The 21,046-nt window shown below is 45.2% G+C and overlaps 1 protein-coding gene across 2 annotated transcripts in view; it reads left to right on the top strand.

Moving 5' to 3' along the window:
• ptk2ba (protein tyrosine kinase 2 beta, a) overlaps positions 1-21,046 on the top strand; it is a 167,384-nt gene that overhangs the window by 78,892 nt on the left and 67,446 nt on the right. For both annotated transcript variants that reach the window (XM_068025927.1, XM_068025926.1), the window contains exons 8-13: positions 1,405-1,476; positions 7,341-7,445; positions 10,947-11,064; positions 12,083-12,110; positions 16,510-16,574; positions 19,487-19,531. In XM_068025927.1, coding sequence (XP_067882028.1) covers positions 1,405-1,476; positions 7,341-7,445; positions 10,947-11,064; positions 12,083-12,110; positions 16,510-16,574; positions 19,487-19,531 — 433 coding nt within the window. The remainder of the gene's footprint in view (positions 1-1,404; positions 1,477-7,340; positions 7,446-10,946; positions 11,065-12,082; positions 12,111-16,509; positions 16,575-19,486; positions 19,532-21,046) is intronic.

Raw genomic sequence — 21,046 nt, forward strand, 5'->3', positions numbered from 1 at the left:
ATCTGACCAGACCATCAATATCTTCCTGCAGCCTCCAGCTATCCTCCTTGCTATCTACCACACGGCCAATCTTTGTGTCATCTGCAAACATCTTGATCATGCCCCCTACATCTACATCCAAATTGTTAATATACACCACAAAAAGCAGGGACCCAGTACTGAGCCCTGCGGAACGCCACTGGAAACAGCTCTGCTGTCGCTAAAACAGCCGTCAGCAATTACCCTTTGTTTCCTGCCACTGAGCTGATTTTGTATCCACCTTGCTGTATTTCCCTGGATCCCATGGGATTTTAATCTTTTAACCAGTCTGCCATGTGGGACCATGTCAAAAGCCTTGCTAAAATCCATGTAGACCACATCAACTGCACTACCCTCATCTATCTTCCTTGTTACTTCTTCAAAACATTTGATCAAGTTGGTCAGACAAGATCTTCCCTTAACAAATCCATGCTGATTATCCTTGATTAACCTGTGCCTTTCTAAATGACAGTTTATCCTGTCTCTCAGAATAGATTCCAATAATTTGCCCATTGCTGAAGTTAGACTGACTGGCCTGTAATTATTCAGTCTATCCCTCACTCCCTTTTTAAACAGAGGTACAACGTTTGCAGTTCTCCAATCCTCCGGCACCACACCTGTATCCAGTGAGGACTGGAAAATTTGGTCAGACCTTCTGCTATTTCCTCTCTTGCTTCTTTTAACAGCCTAGGGTACATTTCATCTGACCCTGGTGATTTATCAACTTTCAAGGATGCTAATCCCATTAGTATTTACTCTCTCCCTATGTTTATCACATCACATCATTAAAAACAACACCAATATCTTCCGCCCCTACACGTAGGTTACCTTTGTGGGCTTTTATGGGCCCTACTCTCTCCTTAGTTATCCTCTTGCTCTTAATGTATTTAAAAAACATCTTTGGGTTCACCTTGATTTTGTTTGCCAATATTTTTTCATGCCCTCTCTTTGCTTTCCTGATTTCCTTTTTGATTTCACCCCTCCACTTTCTATACTTCTCTCAGCTTTCAGTAGTATTGAGTTCTCGGTGTCGGACATAAGCTTTCCTTTTCTACCTTATCTTATCCTGTAAGCTCCTTGACATCCATGGGGCTCTAGATTTGGCCGTCCCACCCTTTTTCTTTGTGGGAACATGCTTATTCTGAACATCCTAAAAACATATTTTAAAAAGGTACTGAGGGAGCAGTGAACTGCAAGAGCTTTGTGACAGGATAGATTTTCACTCTGTGCTGAGTTCTCCACTGAGTGCTCCAAGGTTTCTTGAATTTTCACACTTTTGTAGAATTTTTTGAATGTTATATTTTAAATACTTTATTAATGCAGCGACTATGTCCTCTGCTCAGAGCCTTTCATTATATCGTGATCATTCTACTCTCTGTCTTTCAGCAAGGGTGGACGATCACAGTGGAACTGGTCATTGGAAATCATGGAATCGGCCAAGTGATCAATAAAGATGGAGTGAGTACAGCAGACTGAATCATTACATCCAGAGTCATAGAAACAGACCAAATGTTCAGGCGAGTAAGATTGACAGAGAATCAGAAATACATAAAGCAACAGAGTCCAGGAGTGAGATACACAGAATAACAGACTTGGACTGAGTTCTATGGGAGTGAGTCATACAGAGTGACGGCAGAGACCAGGGTGGGGACAGGATTTTGTTCAGCCCAGAGATGGAAACGGAGGCAGTGGGACAAACAAAATGGCAAGGGTTGCCATTCCTGATATTGCACAGAGCCCCTGCCATTTTGTTGGGGTTGGGAAAGGCCAAGGATGACCTTCCTGCTCCAGGCCAATTAATGGCTACTTAAGGACCTCCTCCCGCCTCCACCTCAATTTTAATGAAGGTGGAGCAGCCTGGGCAGCTTCCTAGTGGGGTCAAGGTGAGTCCCTCCTTTGGAGGGGGGCAATCTATGGCCCCCTGAGGGCCCCCCTGGCAGTGATGACCATCCCCACCAGCAAGAACTCCCAACCACCCCCACCCCCACTCACCAACCCCTGCCCCCACCCCGTCACCAGGGCTCCTGCTCCATCCTGTCACTGGGGCCTGCTTGAATGGCTCCAACCACCCCAAACCCACTCACCTTTCCTGGGATCTCCTCTCTTCATGTTGCAGCACCTCCTGCAGTTTCGGTAGTGGCCACTGCTTCCGGTATCATGGCCTTCCGATTGGCTGGCAGCACTGGTGTCAGGAGTTTGTCCTTTAAAGGGATGGCATCCTTGATAGCAGGCAGTTAATTGATTGCTCACTATTAAATTGCATCGGGGTCTGATGGAGGGCTGGGGCGGGTTCTTCCCGGATAAAGCATGACCCCAAGTCTTACAACCAAGGCGGGAGTAATGCACTGTTAATTCAGTCCCACTACTCCACAGGTCACAGCATATTAGTAAATTTTCCCACCTGCGGAAAGATCGCCAAATTAGTCACTTTATTTATCCCCAGAATAAAGCACGCCAAACCAGGTTTCTTTAAACAACAACAAAATTAACTAATTATTAATAAACCAAGTTTCAAATGATAATGAGATGAATCTATATGTATGAAAAGATTTTAAATCTCCTTAATTTTCCTAACTCTCATGCACACATGTACATTCAATTACCAACAGTTAACCAGGGAAAATGGAAATATTAATTTTGCAACAGTTTCTTTGGAATAATAAAATTACAGGGTTGTAACTTCTGGTAGTATTTTCCGGATTGGTGAGGTGTCCCAGAGTCGAATAATCAGATGCCACTCAAAGTCTCCAGGTGAAATTAATGAACAGTCTGTGGGGGGTAGGCGTTCAAGGTAGTTCATCTGCAGCAGTCTAACTGTAGAAACTTTCTTGAGAGTTCAGGAACTTCCAAAATACAAAAGTCCGCAGGATTTAATCTTAGCAAAGGAGGCTTCTCCACAGACCACAGCAAATACAGACCTCACTCTTCACAAAGGGATTCTTGACTGGAGGCAACAGTAACCTGCCACATCCGAAACACAGGCTTCCTTTCTTCCAAGCAGCGTTTCTCCACAGAGTGTAACAATTCTTCTTTTCTCTGGGTCTTTTCCTCTCTCTTCAGACAGGCAAAAACCTCACCTTAAATGTAACACTTTTTCCCTTGAAATGCAGAGCTTATTTTCAGAGAGAATAGGCCTTTTTTTCTGGTCTATCAGCAATTTCGCAGTTCCAGTCACTACTAGCTGTTCTGTTTCCCTCTGCAGAACTGAAACTAAAGTCTTTCTACAGAAGTCATAAGACTGTTGTAAAATCTTCCCGTTGCTTGGTTACAAATTGCCCTGTAGTCTGCACTTCAAATACTAAGCCTCTGCAGTCATTGTTCACAAAAAATCTTATTTATCAGTCTTAAAGGCACACAGAATTCTTAGTTTTTAATGAAAAACAAAACTCTTATGACACAAGAGAGGCAATGAAGGTATATTATAAAACCTGACCAAGTTTGGTTTTAAATTTATTTTTTTTGAACAAAAAGAACTGAATATCTTGTGTCCCTGTTAGAAATGAGAGGCAGGAGAATTTCTATTTCTATGGACTTCCAGAAGACATTTGATAGGCTGTTAACAAACATGAAAATGCATGGAATTGGAGGCAACTTATTAACAACACCAATAACAACGGAAACCCTCTGCCTTTGTTACTTTGAGGCTTGACTATTCCAACGCAATCCTGGTCAGTCTTCCACATTCAACCCTCAATAAACTTAAACTCATCCAAGACTCTGCTGCCCCTATTTTAATCCACACCAAGTCCCATTCCGCTATCAACCCAGTGCTTGCAGACCTACACTGGCTCCTGATTAATTTTACTTATTTATTTAGAGATGCAGCACTGAAACAGGCCCTTCGGCCCACCAAGTCTGTGCCGACCAAGAACCACCCATTTATACTAACCCTACATTAATCCCATATTCCCTACCACCTACCTACACTAGAGGTAATTTACAATGGCCAATTTACCTATCACCTGCAAGTCTTTGGCGGTGGGAGGAAACCAGAGCACCTGGTGAAAACCCACGCGGTCACAGGGAGAACTTGCAAACTTCCCACAGGCAGTACCCAGAATTGAACCCGGGTCCCTGGAGCTGTGAGGCTGCGGTGTTAACCACTGCGCCACTGTGACACCCACAATGTCTTGATTTTAAAATTCTCATCCTTGTTTTCAAATCCCTCCATGGACTTGCCCCTCCCTTTCTCTGTAATCTCCTCCAGCCCCACAACCCTCCGAGATCTCTGTGCTCCTCTAATTCTGGTCTCTTGAGCATCCCCAATTTTAATCACTCCACCACTGCTTGTCTTCAGCTGCCTGGGTCCCAAGCTCTGGAATTCTCGTCCTAAACCTCTCTGCCTCTCTACCTCTCCTCCTTTAAGATACTCCTTAAAATCTACTTCTTTAACCAAGGTTGTGGTCAGCTGCCCTATTATCTTCTTATGTCACTCAGTGTCAAATTTTGTTTAATAATGCCCCTGTGAAATGCCTTGGGACATTTTATTACATTAAAAGTATTATTTAAGTACAAGTTGTCATCATTGAATATATCTAGGTTTGCTGATGACACTAGGTCAGGTGGCTCAGTAAACGCTGTACATGGGATCAGGAAATTACAAAGGGACATTGATAGGTTAAATCACTGGGCTGAACTGTGGCAGATGGAGTTCAATGTGGAGAAGTTTGAGGTTATCCACTTTGGACCCAACAACGATAGATCAGAATATTTTCTAAATGGGCAGAAGCTGGGAAGTGTTGATGGGCACAGAGATTTAGGGATCCACCTATAGAAATCACTGAAAGCTAATGGACAAGGTGCTGGGAGACTGGCTTTATCTCAAGCAGGTCGGAGTACAAAGGAGTGAAAGTCCTGAGGCCCTAGTACAGATCTCTGTGGGCCACCACTACTCACACCCTGCCAACTGTTGCATATATCCATTCTCCTTACTCTGTCTCCTACCAACTAATTCCCAACCCATGTCAACAGGTTGCCTCCAATTCCATGTGCTTTTATTTTTGCTACCATTATAGTCTGGTTAGACTGCATGAGGAATAACTGTGTTCAGATCTGGACATTGCACCTCATGAAGGATATATCTGTCCTTGGAGGGGCTGCAGGGCAGATTCACCAGAGCGATACCAGGGCTAAAAGGGTGTATAGACTAGGCCTGTATTCCTTGAGTAGGGAAGATTAAGGGGTGATCTAAGTGAGATGTTTAAAAGTATTAAATATTTGATAGGATAGATGGAGAGAAACTATTTCCTGTAGTTGGGAGGGAGTCCAGAACAAGAGTCTTAAGATTGGAGCCAGGCTGTTCAGAGGTGATGTCAGAAAGCACTTCTTCACACAAAGGGTAGTGGAAATCTGGAACTCTCTTCCCGAAAAGGCTGTTGCGGTTGGGACTCAACTGAAAATTTCAAAACTGAATTTAATAGGTTTTTATTGGGTAAGAGTAATAAAGGATATGGAACCAAAGCAGGTAAATGGAGTTGAAGCACAGATTAACTGTAATCCAATTGAATGGCAGAATGGATTCAAAGCAGCTGGATGCCCTCCTCCTGTTCTGTGTTTCTGACTATTTTAACAAGTAAAATTTTATAAAATATACAGGGTATTTAGCATGGGGGAGTGTTCGAGACGAGGAGTAAGTTCCAAATTATTGTATAGCAGTACAGAACTGCTCAAAGCACATACAGAAATTCAATACAGATTGGAATTATGTTGTCAGTCTTAGAGAGGGACAAGACTGCTCTGTGGGAATTGGCCATTTCACACTGATGCAGTTGGGGCTGGCAGTCTCAGGTTCTGGTCACGGAACATTGTTCTCAGTCCCCAGCCTTGATGAAGGGGGAGCTTTACTCCACAGTTCATCAATGTTGTACCTCACCTGGGAATGTCTGATGGTAACGTTAGTTTTTAAGAACATTAATCGAAAAAATACTGTGTATCAAAGAAAGGAAATTAACCAATGGATGTATCTTTAACTCCATTACCCCTCATCAAAGATCTGCCTGGAGATTTACTATCCATGTCGAGCTTTATTCTTTTATATTTATTCTGTGGCAAGGCCACATTTATTGCCCATCCCTCGGTTCCCTGAGGGCATTAAGAGTCAGTGATGTATTGTGGGCCTGGAGTCACCTATGGACTACACTAGGTGGAGCTGGCAGGTTCCCTTCCCTAAAAAACTTTATTGAACCAGTTGGGTTTTTATGCTGATTCAGCAGTTTTCATGGTAGTTTTATCTGGAACCATTTCCTAACCTCTAGGTTGTTAGCCCAGTCACAGAACCATGAGGCCAGCATGCTCATAGTTACGAGATAATTACAAGTTAGTGAATTTCCTTTCATTAACCAATGCAAAATATATTGAGTGTTGCACCTATTGAGCGTTAACCTATAGGAAGGCAGTATCGACTAAGTTAACCATAACTCGCTAAGCCATTAAAGATTGAGCGAGACATCAAAATTTTGAATTCATATTTCTCAACATACTAATAATATCATGATTAATACCATCTTAAATATCATATTAAACAATTCACAAGGTACTCTAGCATCAGTTATTAAAACAGAATTAGAAACCATCTGAGCTTAAAGACAGCTAATTAAGCATCAGCTGGACTTTAGAGACCAAAATGAAGTGTTCAAAATTGATATGAAGTTGACAAGCTTATTTAACACTGGCATCCTTGCATAGCTAACCAGTTTTAGCATTGGATAACAAGTCTATGAAACATCCTTAAAGCTTACTTCATTGTATTGTTGACAAGCTCATTGTTTAAACAATATAACAACATGCTTTTGTGTAACTTCATTGTCTCAAGTTGCGTATGGTGGAATTGCCGCCTTGTCTCCTGTTTGCTTCAGGAGCAACAGCTGGGATTCTCAATCAGCATCTGCAGTATTTCTCCCGATGTCTGCTGGCTCTGGGTTTTCTACCTCCTGCAAACACCATTCTCAGAGCAGGCCAGCAGGTGGTGTCCAAGAGCAGGTCTGAGATGACCTGAGATGCAGAGGCCGGAATCTGCACAGGAGATGCCAGAATTTCACTGTATGGAGACGGGAGCAGCTGATCCCATGGCACTCCACGGCACTCCATGGCACGGCACTCCATGGCACGGCACTCCATGGCATTCCACGGCACTCCATGGCACGGCACTCCATGGCATGGCACTCCACGATGTGTTGTGCATCCCATACTGAAAGTGCTCCCCGCAAACTTAATACATTAAGAATAAGATTTTGTTATGACTATGACATTCTGTTTCTAAGTTCTAATCAGTTTAGCAGAATTGAAGTAAATTAAATATAATTTCACTGTTTAATTTTAAACAGCCTATCAGCTTGGCAGAATTCAAGCAAATTAAATCGATTAAGTTCGTTCACTTAGAGGTTGATAAGAAGGCTTCGCTTCAATTGGAAATTAATGGGGCTCCACAGGTAAAAAAGTTTTGCCTTGATGTTGAAGTGATCCACACACAGTCTCGATTATTCTGTTAACCTCTGTGTATAATTACCAATTCTGATCCGTTTTGTCTGGTATCGGTGATATTTGTAACTAATGTTTTTCTGACCGTTATTTAATTGGGTACGGCAGTATAAAGGCCCCCCTGTTGTAATGGTGAATTGTGCTTCTTATAATCAAACGTAACTTAACAAACAAACAAACAAACTTATTAGCGAGAGACAGCATGGTTTTGTAAAGGGGAGGTCGTGTCTCACTAATTTGATTGAGTTTTTTGAGGACGTGACAAAGATGATTGATGAAGGAAGTGCAGTGGATGTTATCTATATGGACTTCAGTAAAGCCTTTGACAAGGTCCCTCATGGCAGACTGGTACAAAAGGTGAAGTCACATGGGATCAGAGGTGAGCTGGCAAGATGGATACAGAACTGGCTCGGTCACAGAAGACAGAGGGTAGCAGTAGAAGGGTGCTTTTCTGAATGGAGGGATGTGACTAGTGGTGTTCCGCAGGGATCAGTGCTGGGACCTTTGCTGTTTGTAGTATATATAAATGATTTGGAGGAAAATGTAGCTGGTCTGATTAGTAAGTTTGCGAACGACACAAAGGTTGGTGGAGTTGCGGATAGCGATGAGGATTGTCAGAGGATACAGCAGGATATATATTGGTTGGAGACTTGGGCGGAGAAATGGCAGATGGAGTTTAATCCGGACAAATGTGAGGTAATGCATTTTGGAAGGTCTAATGCAGGTGGGAAGTATACAGTAAATGGCAGAACCCTTAGGAGTATTGACAGGCAGAGAGATCTGGGCGTACAGGTCCACAGGTCACTGAAAGTGGCAACGCAGGTGGATAAGGTAGTCAAGAAGGCATACGGCATGCTTGCCTTCATCGGTCGGGGCATAGAGTATAAAAATTGGCAAGTCATGCTGCAGCTGTACAGAACTTTAGTTAGGCCACACTTAGAATATTGCGTGCAATTCTGGTCGCCACACTACCAGAAGGACGTGGAGGCTTTGTAGAGGGTACAGAAGAGGTTTACCAGGATGTTGCCTGGTCTGGAGGGCATTAGCTATGAGGAGAGGTTGGATAAACTCGGATTGTTTTCACTGGAACGACGGAGCTGGAGGGGTGACATGATAGAGGTTTACAAAGTTATGAGCGGCATGGACAGAGTGGATAGTCAGAAGCTTTTTCCCAGGGTGGAAGAGTCAGTTACTGGAGGACATAGGTTTAAGGTGCGAGGGGCAAAGTTTAGAGGGGATGTGCGAGGCAAGTTCTTTACACAGAGGGTGGTGAGTGCCTGGAACTTGCTGCCGGGGGAAGTGGTGGAAGCAGATACGATAGCGACGTTTAAGAGGCATCTTGACAAATATATGAATAGGAAGGGAATAGAGGGATACGGTCCCAGGAAGTGCAGAAGCTGTTAGTTTAAGCAGGAATCAAGATTGGCGCAGGCTTGGAGGGCCGAATGGCCTGTTCCTGTGCTGTACTGTTCTTTGTTCTGATGAGAGACTTGTCTGTGTAAGTAGAGGCAGGTGCCCTATTGCTATGTTTTTTGCTAGTGGGATACCCGATATCAGCACCCCAACCATGATAGGAAGAGGGTTTGGTCTGTTCACATTTAACACATCAAGAGTGAGTAGGAAGGGATTGCGTTTATCGGAAATCTACCCAGTGAGGGAGTGAATGACAAAGGGATTGATTCATTGAAATTCTGTACAATGGGGATGAATGGGGAGGATGCATTGGAATTATAAAACTGTTTGATTTGTTGGAATTTATTACAATGGGAAGGAATTAGGTCAACTGGGATTCTCTGCAGTGGGATTCTTTTTTTTAATTCATGGGATGTGGGCATCGCTGGCTAGACCAGCATTTATTGCTCATCTGAATTGCCCTTGAGAAGGTGGTGGTGAGCCTTCTTGAACTGCAGTCCATGTGGGGTAGGTACACCCACAGTGCTGTTGACTTTGTCGCAGTTTGATACAACTGAGTGGTTTGCTAGGCCATTTCAGAGGGCAGTTAAGAGGCAACCACATTGCTGTGGGTTTGGAGTCACATGTAGGCCAGACCAGGTAAGGACAGCAGATTTCCTTCCCTAAAGGGCTTTGTTGAACCAGATGGGTTTTTACAACAATCGATAATGGTTTCATGGTCATCGTTAGACTAGTTTTTAATTCCAGATTTATTAATTGAATTCAAATTCCACCTTCTGCTGTGGTGGGATTTGAACCCATGTCCCCAGAATAATACCCTGGGTTTCTGGGTTACTAGTCCAGTGACAATACCAGTACACCACTACCTCGTCTTGGTGCTGTTCCGCAGGGCTCAGTACTGGGTCCCCTGGTATTTGCGGTATATATTAACGATTTTTTGGATGTAAGTATAGGGGGCATGATCTAGAAGTTTGCAGATGACACAAAGATTGGCTGTGTGGTAGATAGCGAGGAGGATAGCTGGAGGCTGCAGGAAGATATTGATGGTCTGGTCAGATGGGCAGAAAAGTGGCAAATGGAATTCAACCTGGAGAAGTGTGAGGTGATGCATTTGGGGAGGTCAAACAAGGCAAAGGAATACACGATTAATGGGAAAATACAGAGAAGTGTAGAGGAAGTGAGGGACCTTGGAGTAAATGTCCACAGATCCCGGAAGGTAACAGGACAGGTCGATAAGGTGTTTAAGAAGGCATATGGAATCCTTTCCTTTATTAGCCGAGGTATAGAATATAAGATCAGGGAGGTTATGCTGGAACTGTATAAATCATTAGTTAGGACATAACTTGAGTACTGTGTGCAGTTCTGGTCACCTCGTTACAGAAAGGATGAAATTGCACTAGAGAGGGTAGAGCGGAGATTTACGAGGATGTTGCCAGGACTGGAAAAATGCAGCTATGAGGAAAGATTGGATAGGCTGGGGTTGTTCTCCTTGGAACAGAGAAGGCTGAGGGGAGATCTGATTGAAATGTACAAACTTGTGAGGGGCCTGGATAGAGTGGAGGTGAAGGGTCTATTCACCTTAGCAGAGAGGTCAGTGATAAAGTGGCATAGATTTAAAGTGATTGGTAGAAAAATTAGAGGGGAAATGAGGAAACATTTTTTTATCCAGAGTGTGGTGATGGTCTGGAACTCACTGCCTGAAAGGGTAGTTGAGGCAGAGACCCTCAACTCATTCAAAAGGAGTCTGGATATGCACCTCAAGTGCCATAATCTGCAGGGCTACGGACCAAATGCTGGAAGATGGGATTAGAATATGTGGATCGTTTTTTGGCCAGCACAGACACGATGGGCCAAGTGGCCTCTTTCTGTGCCTTAAACTTTCTATGATTCTATGTATAATGGATGAGTTCTAGCTGATTGAGAACTGTTTACTTTGTAACTATCTTCTGCCTGTCCCTGCCTTCATTTACGATAAACCTTTGCTGAAATGTCTCCTAACTACAGTAATACTTATACAATCTTTCTGTTTATAACTGCAGCCATTGACAATAACAACCTCATCACTGGCGATGGCAGAGAGCATGGCAGATTTAATCGATGGTTATTGTCGCTTGGAGAGTAACACAATAGATTCCTTTATCTCAAGGCCAAAGAGAGGTAGGGTGGAATCCTCCCAGTCCAGCAGGCGGGTGGGCTTCAAGGCAGGAGCTGGAGGAATTTCTGAGAAAGATGTGTCGCATCAGCGACCAGACGCGTTCACGCCTTTGGGCAATCTTCCCGGAGGTGGGTCAGTATCTGCAGAGACTAGCGGCCCGGCAGTGGCAGAGAGACAGTCTGCTTAATTAAGTGCCTATGTGTGGGCTGATTGGGAACCCGCAGTGGACAGGCCCCTCCCTGCCCCCCCACACTGAGGGCCATACCTGGCAGGTGCCAAGTGCGACTTGCCAGTGGTGGACCTGAGGTACCCACATGACCTCCTGTTTAAGCCCCCTCAATGGATCTGTGGCCATCAGCAGACCACCATTTATTTTATTAAAAGTAAATCCCTCTTCCGAGTATGCCTCAAAATGGAATCACCTCGCATTCCCACTACAACAGCCATAGCGTCCATCTCTGGCAGTGGGGCCGTCCTTCCAAAGCTGAAGACCATCTGATTGGGCCGACAGCCTCAGGGACCCACCCGCTGTCCTTAATCGGATGGCGGACCTGGGGGCAGCCTATAGAGAGTGGAAACAACTAAACTCTGTCTAAAAATCTGATATTCAATATAACCTTTAATGTTTCATGTGTATATACATTTATGTATTTTTTTGTCTGATGACTTTCTGAACACTTGTTTGTGTAATAGACCTTTGTGTGTAGATTAACCGGTAATACCATTTATCACAGTCTGGCTGTTTGGAAAATTATCATTATCATCGCTGTTTCTTGCTTGTTCCTTAAAGGACTTTACACAGTCTGACGGGATGTAACTCTCCTCTGCTATGTTCTCAGTCCTGTTCACAGTCAACAAAACTGTCCTAATTGGACACTTCGGGAGTCATTTCATCTTAAACTGCCCAGTGGGAAACTGACCGTCTGATTAATAACCCTCCCAGTTTACTTGTGTTGTTGGAGCTGACTGGAAGAGAATCCATTTTTGTATTAACCCGGTTGTGATTTTATTCCCTCACAGATCATGGACTTCCTGAGCTTCCAACACAGTATGTATCAAAACTCTTTCATCTCAATAACAGCCGGATTTTTAACAACAACTTGCATTTATAAAGCACCTATTAACGTAAAACACTGTCCCAAGGTATTTCACAGGAGTGTAATCTGACGAAAATTGATACTGAGCCAAAGAAGGAGTTAGTAAGAGGGAAAGAGAGGTGAATTAAAGAGGTGAATTAAAGGCTTGGCTAAACAGGTAGGTTTAAGGAGCATCTTAAAGAAGGAGAGAGTTTGGGGAGGGAATTCTACAGCTTAAGGCCTAGGCAGCTGGAGGAGGCAGAGAAAGAGGAGTGCCCGAGAAACTATATTCAGAGGAACAGAGTGCTGGGACAGTCACTCGAGTGGAGAAGGTTGCAGAGTTGGGGAGGGGCAAGCCTACGGAGAGGATGAGAACTTTCAAACTGAGGTGTTGCTGAACCAGGAGCCAGTGTAGATCAGTGAGAACAGGAATGATGGGTGAGTGGGACTGGGTAGCAGAGCTTTGGATAGCATCAGGTTTCTGAAGGGTAGAAAGTGGGAGGCCGGTAGGAGAGCATTGGAAGGGTTAAGTTTCGAGGTATCAAAGGCATGGATGAGGGTTTCAGCAACAATTCAGATACGGATTTTTTTAAAGAATCTTTCTCCTCTATCATTGTTCCACAGTGCTAGCACAGAGAGTGTCTGCTCCCAGGCCCATATCAGACGTGGCCCCTCTGACAATATTGCTGTGGTTTTCTCAGGGAACAGAACTGGATTCTGCTCCCAACACCCAGAACTGGATTTTACTAAGCTCCTGACATCAGGCTCCGTGCCGGGGGTGCGGGGGTGCAGAAAATAGTTCCGGCAGTGTCCTCCATGGAGGCCTACTCTATGAGGGCCCGTCCCAATCCTCCCGCCAGCAGTAAGGCTCTGTGGCAGCCGACGGCACTGCTGGGCGAAGGGAACAGCATTTCAATATTTCAGTGAATAAATTCAAATAAACTTACCTTCCATCTTCCAGACCGGCCACAATCTTCGTACAGCGGCTGGCACGCCCACACCTTCAATTCTCCGTCTGGGGAAAGCCGGCGTAACTCTGGGGGGGGGGAGGAGTTAAGATTTTCAGTGCTGTGGCGGGGGGAGACGGGGTTAAATAAATGTAATGGGTGTCGGGATGGTGGGAAGGGGTTAACTTTAAACTTTGTGCAGTCTGGGGGGAAGGTCAGATTTAAAAGGTAAGTGTTTTGGGGGCGGGGAAGGGCAAATAGTTAATGTAATTGTTATGGGGGGATGGGAAAGGGGCGTTAGAAATTTATTTCATAAATTTTGGGGGGGAATACTGCTTTAAAAATGTACATTTTCCGGCAGGACTGTCTGCCCGTTAAAAATGGCAGCTGACAACATTGCCGGAGGTGAATGGCCCGCCCGCTCCCCCTAATTACATGGAGTCCCGGCTATTTAAATGAGCTGCCGCGCGGGAGATCGTGGCGGCTCTTTGGAGTATGTCTGTGTGGCCAGGCCACCATTTATTGCACATCCCTAATTGCCCCTTGAGAAGGTGGTGGTGAGCTGCCTTCTTGAACCACTGCAGTCCATGTGAGGTAGGTAGACCCACAGTGCTGTTAGGAAGGGAGTTCCAGGATTTTGACCCAGTGACAGTGAAGGAACGGCGATATAGTTCCAAGTCAGGATGGTGTGTGACTTGGGGAACTTGCAGGTGGTGGTGTTCCCATGCATTTGCTGCTCTTGTCCTTCTAGTTGGTAGAGGTTGTGGGTTTGGAAGGTGCTGTTGAAGGAGACTTGGTGAGGTGCTGCAGTGCATCTTGTAGATGGTACACACTGCTGCCACTGTGCGTCAGTGGTGGAGGGAGTGAATGTTTGTAGATGGGGTGCCAATCAAGTGGGCCGCTTTGTTCTGAATGTGTTGAGCTTCTTGAGTGTTGTTGGAGCTGCACCCATCCAGGCAAGTGGAAAATATTCCATCACACTCCTGACTTGTGCCTTGTAGATGGTGGACAGGCTTTGGGGAGTCAGGAGGTGAGTTACTCGCCACAGAATTCCCAGCCTCTGACCTGCTCTTGTAGCCACAGTATTTATGTGGTTGGTCCAGTTCAGTTTCTGGTCAATGGTAACCCCCAGGATGTTGATAGTGGGGGATTCAGCGATGGTAATGCCATTGATTGTCAATGAGAGGTGGTTAGATTCTCTTTTCTTGGAGATGGTCGTTGTCTGGCACTTGTGTGGTGTGAATGTTACTTGCCAATTATCAGCCCAAACCTGGATGTTGTCCAGGTCTTGCTGCATTTGGACACAGACTGCTTCAGTATTTGAGGGCTCATGAATGGTGCTGAACATTGTGCAATCATCAGCGAACATCCCCACTTCTGACCTTATGATGGAAGGAAGGTCATTGATGAAGCAGCTGAAGATGGTTGAGCCTAGGGCACGACCCCTGAGGAACTCCTGCAGCAATGTCCTGGGACTGAGATGATTGACCTCCAACAACTACAACCATCTTCCTTTGCGCTAGGTATGACTCCAACCAATGGAGAGTTTTCCCCCTGATTCCCATTGACTTTCATGTAGCTAGGCTCCTTGATGCCACACTCAGTCAAATGCTGCCTTGATATCCAGGCAATTACTCTCACCTCACCTCTCTAGTTCAGCTCTTTTGTCCATATTTGGACCAAGGCTGTAATGAGGTCAGAAGCTGTGTGGCCCTGATGCAACCCAAATTGAGCATCACTGAGCAGGTTATTGCTGAGAAAGTGCCGTTTGGTAGCACTGTCAATGACTCCTTCCATCACTTTGCTGATGATCGGCAGTAGACTGATAGGGCGGTAATTGGCCGGGTTGGGCTTGTCCTGTTTTTTGTGGACAGGGCAACTTTCCACATTGCAGGGTAGATGCCAGTGTTGTAGTTGTACTGGAACAGCTTGACTAGGGGTGCAGTTTGTTCTGGAGCACAGGTCTTCAGTACTATTGCTGGAATATTGTCAGGGCCCATAGCCTTTGCAGTATCCAGTGCCTTCAGCCATTTCTTGATATCATACGGAGTGAATCAGATTGGCTGAAGACTGGCATCTGTGATTGTGGGGACCTGAGGAGGAGGCCGAAATGGATCATCAACTCGGCACTTATGGTTGAAGATTGTTGCAAATGCTTCAGCCTTATCTTTTGCACTGATGTGCTGGGCTCCCCCATCTTGGAAGATTGGGGATATTTGTGGAGCTTCCTCCCCCAGTTAGTTGTTTAATTTTCCACCACCATTCACAACTAGATGTGGTAGGACTGCAGAGCTTAGATCTGATCCATTGGTTGTGGGATCGCTTAGCTACAGTCAGGATCTAGCTTGGCCATTTAATTTGTGAGTGCAGGATGCTGACATGGTCACTGAGTCTGTTGATGTTCAAGTGTTTGCCTGACTCTCCACTTTTACATCTGGAGTTTCCACTTGGTTTTATTGTCACAGGAAGTTTCCACCCCACAATTACTTGGTTTAGGATAACACAGTTTGATTTGTTTCAGATCAGTCCCTGGAATAGGTGTTCTGGAGTTTTATACTGAGTCTAATTTTCTGTCCTTAATTGGCCACAGTGGAAAACAGTCAGCTGATTCATTATTGGCTGTTTCGCATTTTAGCCAAAGACCAATTTCACACCCCAGCTTGTCTGGGACCATCGGAATTTCCCATCAGTTTGTTACTCTGAGCCTTTTACAGTAGTGTTTGGGGCTGGTTTGTGTAAGGGGTTTTCAGAAACAAATCTCTTTCTGTACTTTAACCTCCTGAATCGGGAAATGTGTCTGAGCAGTGAGTGTCATGGATCATGCACTCATTTTAAATCTTAATGGCTCTTTGGCAATTGCCCGCGCCCTGTCATGGGCTGGATCCTCAGACTCCTGATACTGTGCCAGTCTCCTGAAAGAACTTGCATATCAGTCTCACTGTTTTCCCTGTGCTTTTTGGAACCCCTTGCATTTTGCAGGTGGCATTTAATCGTTTGCACTCTGCAACTGGGGCCCTGAGCTGGCTGATACTATTCCTCTACGGCGTTCATTCTGTAGTTGTGGTTTCTGTTCTCCATGTCTCGATTAAGAGGATGTACGAGAATGGCTCAGGGAGGGACTGAGAGAGGGTGAATCACCGCCTTAAAAAGGGTTCAGAGAGTGATTCTCCCTCTTTAAACGGATTGAGGTTGAGATGTGTTATAAAGGTCATCCGATGAAGAAACTTTCCTTAATGGTTTTATTTTCCCTGTATAATACACTCGGATTATATTCATTTGTCTGCAATGAAAAACGCACACATCGTCCACTGGGAAATTGCCCCTAAAAGGGACCCTGTTACTGAGGCTTTTCTGACCCCCACACACCTTTTAAAGGTGCTCACTGACCCAGGAAGTGACTCTGCCTTTTTTTCTCTTTCTTTAGACCCAGGTCTGAAGTGCAAATAGCCGAGAGTCCAAGAGCTATTTTGTCGTGCAGCAGCAGCGTGGGTGAGTGTCTGTCTCTGTGCAGCCTTGTACACACAAACTGAAAGGGTGGGGTGGGGGCAATGTTATCCACAAATACCTCCTGCCCTCTGGTGAAAATGAGAGACAATCACAAGAGGCTGAGGGAGACCAGAATTTGGAGAGAACTGTTGCTTTGCAAAATGATTGTACAAGTGTTTTGCTGCTGGGATTGACAATACAGCAATGTTGACAATAATATATTCAGAAATTCATAGGAACATAGGAGCAGGAGTAGGCCATTCAGCCCATCGAGCCTGCCCCACCATTCAATACGATCATGGCTGATCATCCACTTCAATACCTTTTTCCCACACTATCCCCATATCCCTTTATATCATTTGTATTTAGAAATCTGTCAATCTCTACTTTAAACATATTCAATGACTGACCTTCCACAGCCCTCTGGGGTAGAGAATTCCAAAGATTCACAACCCACTGAGTAAAGAAATTTCTCCTCATCTCTGTCCTAAGTGGCTTCCCCCTTATTTTGAAATTGTGTCCCCTGGTTCGAGACTCCCCAACCAGGGGAAACATCTTAGCTGCATCTACCCTGTCTATCACTAAGTATTTTGTAGGTTTCAATGAGATCACCTCTCATTCTTCGAAACTCTGGAGAATACAGGCCCAGTTTCCCCAATCTCTCTTCATAGGAAAGTCCCATCATCCCGGGAACAAGTCTGGTGAATCTTCATTGCACTCCCTCTATGGCAATAATATCCTTCCTAAGGTAAGGGGACCAAAACTGCACACGGTACACCAGGTGCCGTCTAACCAAGGTTCTATACAATTGAAGCAAGACTTCACTACTCCTGTACTCAAATCCTCTTGTGATAAAGACTGATATACCATTAGCCTTCCTAATGTTAGCTTTCAGTGACATATTGACAAGGACACCCAGGTCCCTTTGTATATCTACACTTTCTAATCTCTTACCATTTAAGAAATACTCTGCACATCTATTCCTCCTACCAAAGTGAATAACCTCACATTTTTCCACATTATATTCCATTTGCCACGTTCTTGCCCACTCACTAAATCTATCCAAATCCCCTTGAAGACACTTTGCATCTTCCTCACAGCACACATTCCCACCTAGTTTTGTGTCATCCGTGAACTTGGAAATACTACATTTGGTCCCCGCATCCAAATCATTGATATATATTGTGAACAGCTGGGACCCAAGCAGTGATCCTTGTGGTACCCCACTGGTCACAGCCTGCCAATGCGAAAATTACCCATTTGTTCCTACTCTTAATCCTTAATCCATGCCAGTATATTACCTCCTATCCCATGTGCTTTAATTTTGCTCACCAAGCTCCTGTAGGGGACTTTATCAAAAGCCTTCTGAAGATCCAAGTTTACCAGCGACTCCCCTTTATCAATTCTGTTCGTAACATCCTCAAAAAACTCCAACAGGTTCATCAAACATGATTTCCCATTCATAAATCCAAATTAACTATGCCCCAATCAGATCATTATTATCCAAGTATCCATTTATCATATCCTTTAGAATAGATTCTAACATTTTCCCTACTACTGATGTAAGGCTAACAGGTCCGTTTTTTCTCTCCTTCCCTTCTTAAATAGTGGGATGACATTTTCTATCTTCCAATCTGCAGGAACCGTTCCAGAATCTATAGTATTTTGGAAGCTGATCACCAATGCATCCACTATCTCCATAGTTACCTCTTTCAACACTGTGGGATTTAAAATATCAGGTCCTGGGGACTTATCAACCTTCAGTCCCATTAATTTCTCCAATACAACCTTCTGACTAATACTAATTTCCTTCAATTACTCATTCTCCCTAGTCCCTTGGATCTCTAATTCTGGGAGATTTCTTGCATCTTCCTTGGTGATGACAGACACAAAGTAATCATTTAGCTTCTCTGCCATTTCTCTATTCCCCATTATAAATTCTCCTGACTCTGCTTGTAATGGACCCACATTTGTCTGAGCCAAATGTTTCCTTTTTACGTACCTGTAGAAGCTTTTATAATCCGTGTTTATGCTTTTTGCTGGTTTACATTCATTGTCTATTCTCCCTTTCTTTATCAGTTTCTTGGTCCTCCTTTGCTGTATTCTAAAATCCTCCCAATCCTCAGGTTTACTACTATTTCTGGCAACTTTATAACTTCCTTTGTTAGCCACAGTTGACTGGGGGGGGGGGGGGGGTTTGGGGGTGGGGGACAGGGGGGCTCCTTGTCCTGTGGGAGCATTTGAGTTTCTAGACATTGCAGCAACTGCCACTCTGAAGGTGGGTTTAATTTCTTTTGAATTGATGTGGAGTCAGAAGGATTAGAAATGCTTCTCCCAGCTCCATATCACTGCTGCAGGCTACAATTGGCCCTTTGGACCCTTCCCCTTCCCTTGCTAACCAGTGAACTCTGTGCCTGAAGATGTGGAGTAACTGCATACTTTTTTTTTATTTAGAGATACAGCACTGAAACAGGCCCTTCGGCCCACCGAGTCTGTGCTGACCATCAACCACCCATTTAAACTAATCCTACATTAGTCCCATATTCCCTACCACATCCCCTCAATTCCTCCACCTACACTAGGGGCAATTTACAACGACCAATTTACCTATCAACCTGCAAGTCTTTGGCTGCGGGAAGAAACTGGAGCACCCGGCGAAAACCCACGTGGTCACAGGGAGAACTCCACACAGGCAGTACCCAGAATCGAATCTGGGTCGCTGGAGCTGTGAAGCTGCTGTGCTAACCACTGCGCCACTGAGCCTCCACTCTCCTCCCTCACTCCAGCACTGCTCTGATTCTTGGCCCAGTGTTACTGTGCTCACTGCATCCCACTGCTTAGAATTTGCATTTCCTACTTGCCAGCCAATCACTGTTTTCCATTTGGCTGATGAAATGTTTGTAAATGTTTTACAGGGTCCGATATTTATGCAGAAATACCCGATACACCGAAATCAGCAGGTACATATTAATGTAACGATTGAGAGAAAGAATCCCATCATCTAAGGGTGCCCCATAGCATGTTACAACCAATAAAGTATTTTTAAATGGTGTAATTGTTATAATGCAGGGAAATGCAACAGCCAATCTGTGCACAGAAAGATCCCATAATCTGCAATGTCATAATTGACCAGATAATCTGTTATAGGCTGAGGGATAACTATTGGTCTGGATACAGTGGAGAATTCCTCTTCTGTTGGAGCAGTGCCATGGGATCTTTTACTTCTACCTGAGAGGGTAGATGGGGTCTTGGTTTAACAACTCATTTGAAAGGAGGCTCCTCCGACAGTGCAGCACTCCCTCAGTACTGACCGTCCAACAGTGCAACACTCCCTCAGTACTGACCGTCCAACAGTGCAGCGCTTCCTCAGTACTGACCGTCCAACAGTGCAGCGCTCCCTCAGTACTGACCTTCCGACAGTGCAGCGCTCCCTCAGTACTGACCCTCCGACAGTGCAGCGCTCCCTCAGTACTGACCCTCCGACAGTGCAGCGCTCCCTCAGTACTGACCCTCCGACAGTGCAGCACTCCCTCAGTACTGACCCTCCAACAGTGCAGCACTCCCACAGTACTGACCTTCCGACAGTGCAGCGCTCCCTCAGTACTGACCTTCCGACAGCGCAGCACTCCCTTAGTACTGACCTTCCGACAGTGCAGCACTCCTTCAGTACTGACCCTCCGACAGTGCAGCACTCCCTCAGTACGGACCCTCCGACAGTGCAGCACTCCCACAGTACTGACCCTCCGACAGTGCAGCACTCCCTCAGTACTGACCCTCCGACAGTGCAGCACTCCCTCACTACAGACCCTCCGACAGTGCAGCACTCCCACAGTACTGAACCCCCGACAGTGCAGCACTCCCTCAGTACTGACCCTCCGACAGTGCAGCACTCCCTCAGTACTGGCCCTCCGACAGTGCAGCACTCCCTCACTACAGACCCTCCGACAGTGCAGCACTCCCTCACTACAGACCCTCCGACAGTGCAGCACTCCCACTGTACTGACCTTCCGACAGTGCAGCACTCCTTCAGTACTGACCCTCCGACAGTGCAGCACTCCCTCAGTACGGACCCTCCGACAGTGCAGCACTCCCACAGTACTGACCCTCCGACAGTGCAGCACTCCCTCAGTACTGACCCTCCGACAGTGCAGCACTCCCTCAGTACTGACCCTCCGACAGTGCAGCACTCCCACTGTACTGACCCCCCGACAGTGCAGCACTCCCTCAGTACTGACCCTCCGACAGTGCAGCTCTCCCACTGTACTGCACTTGAGTGTCGGTCCAGATTTCTTGCTGAAGACTTAGGAGTGAAGTTTGAACCAAGGACCTTCTGGCTCCAAGACTGACCCATTTTAATTTGTAATTTTAATGAAAAACTGTCAGAAACATAATTCCTCCTTCCCTCCGTAAATTTTACTTTTTAACAAGGATCAGATTGTTCAGACTCAGGTCTCCCAGTTTGATTTGAAGCCTGG

Source organism: Heterodontus francisci, unplaced genomic scaffold (genome assembly GCF_036365525.1).
Source record: "Heterodontus francisci isolate sHetFra1 unplaced genomic scaffold, sHetFra1.hap1 HAP1_SCAFFOLD_766, whole genome shotgun sequence".
Classification (NCBI taxonomy): Eukaryota; Metazoa; Chordata; class Chondrichthyes; order Heterodontiformes; family Heterodontidae; genus Heterodontus; species Heterodontus francisci.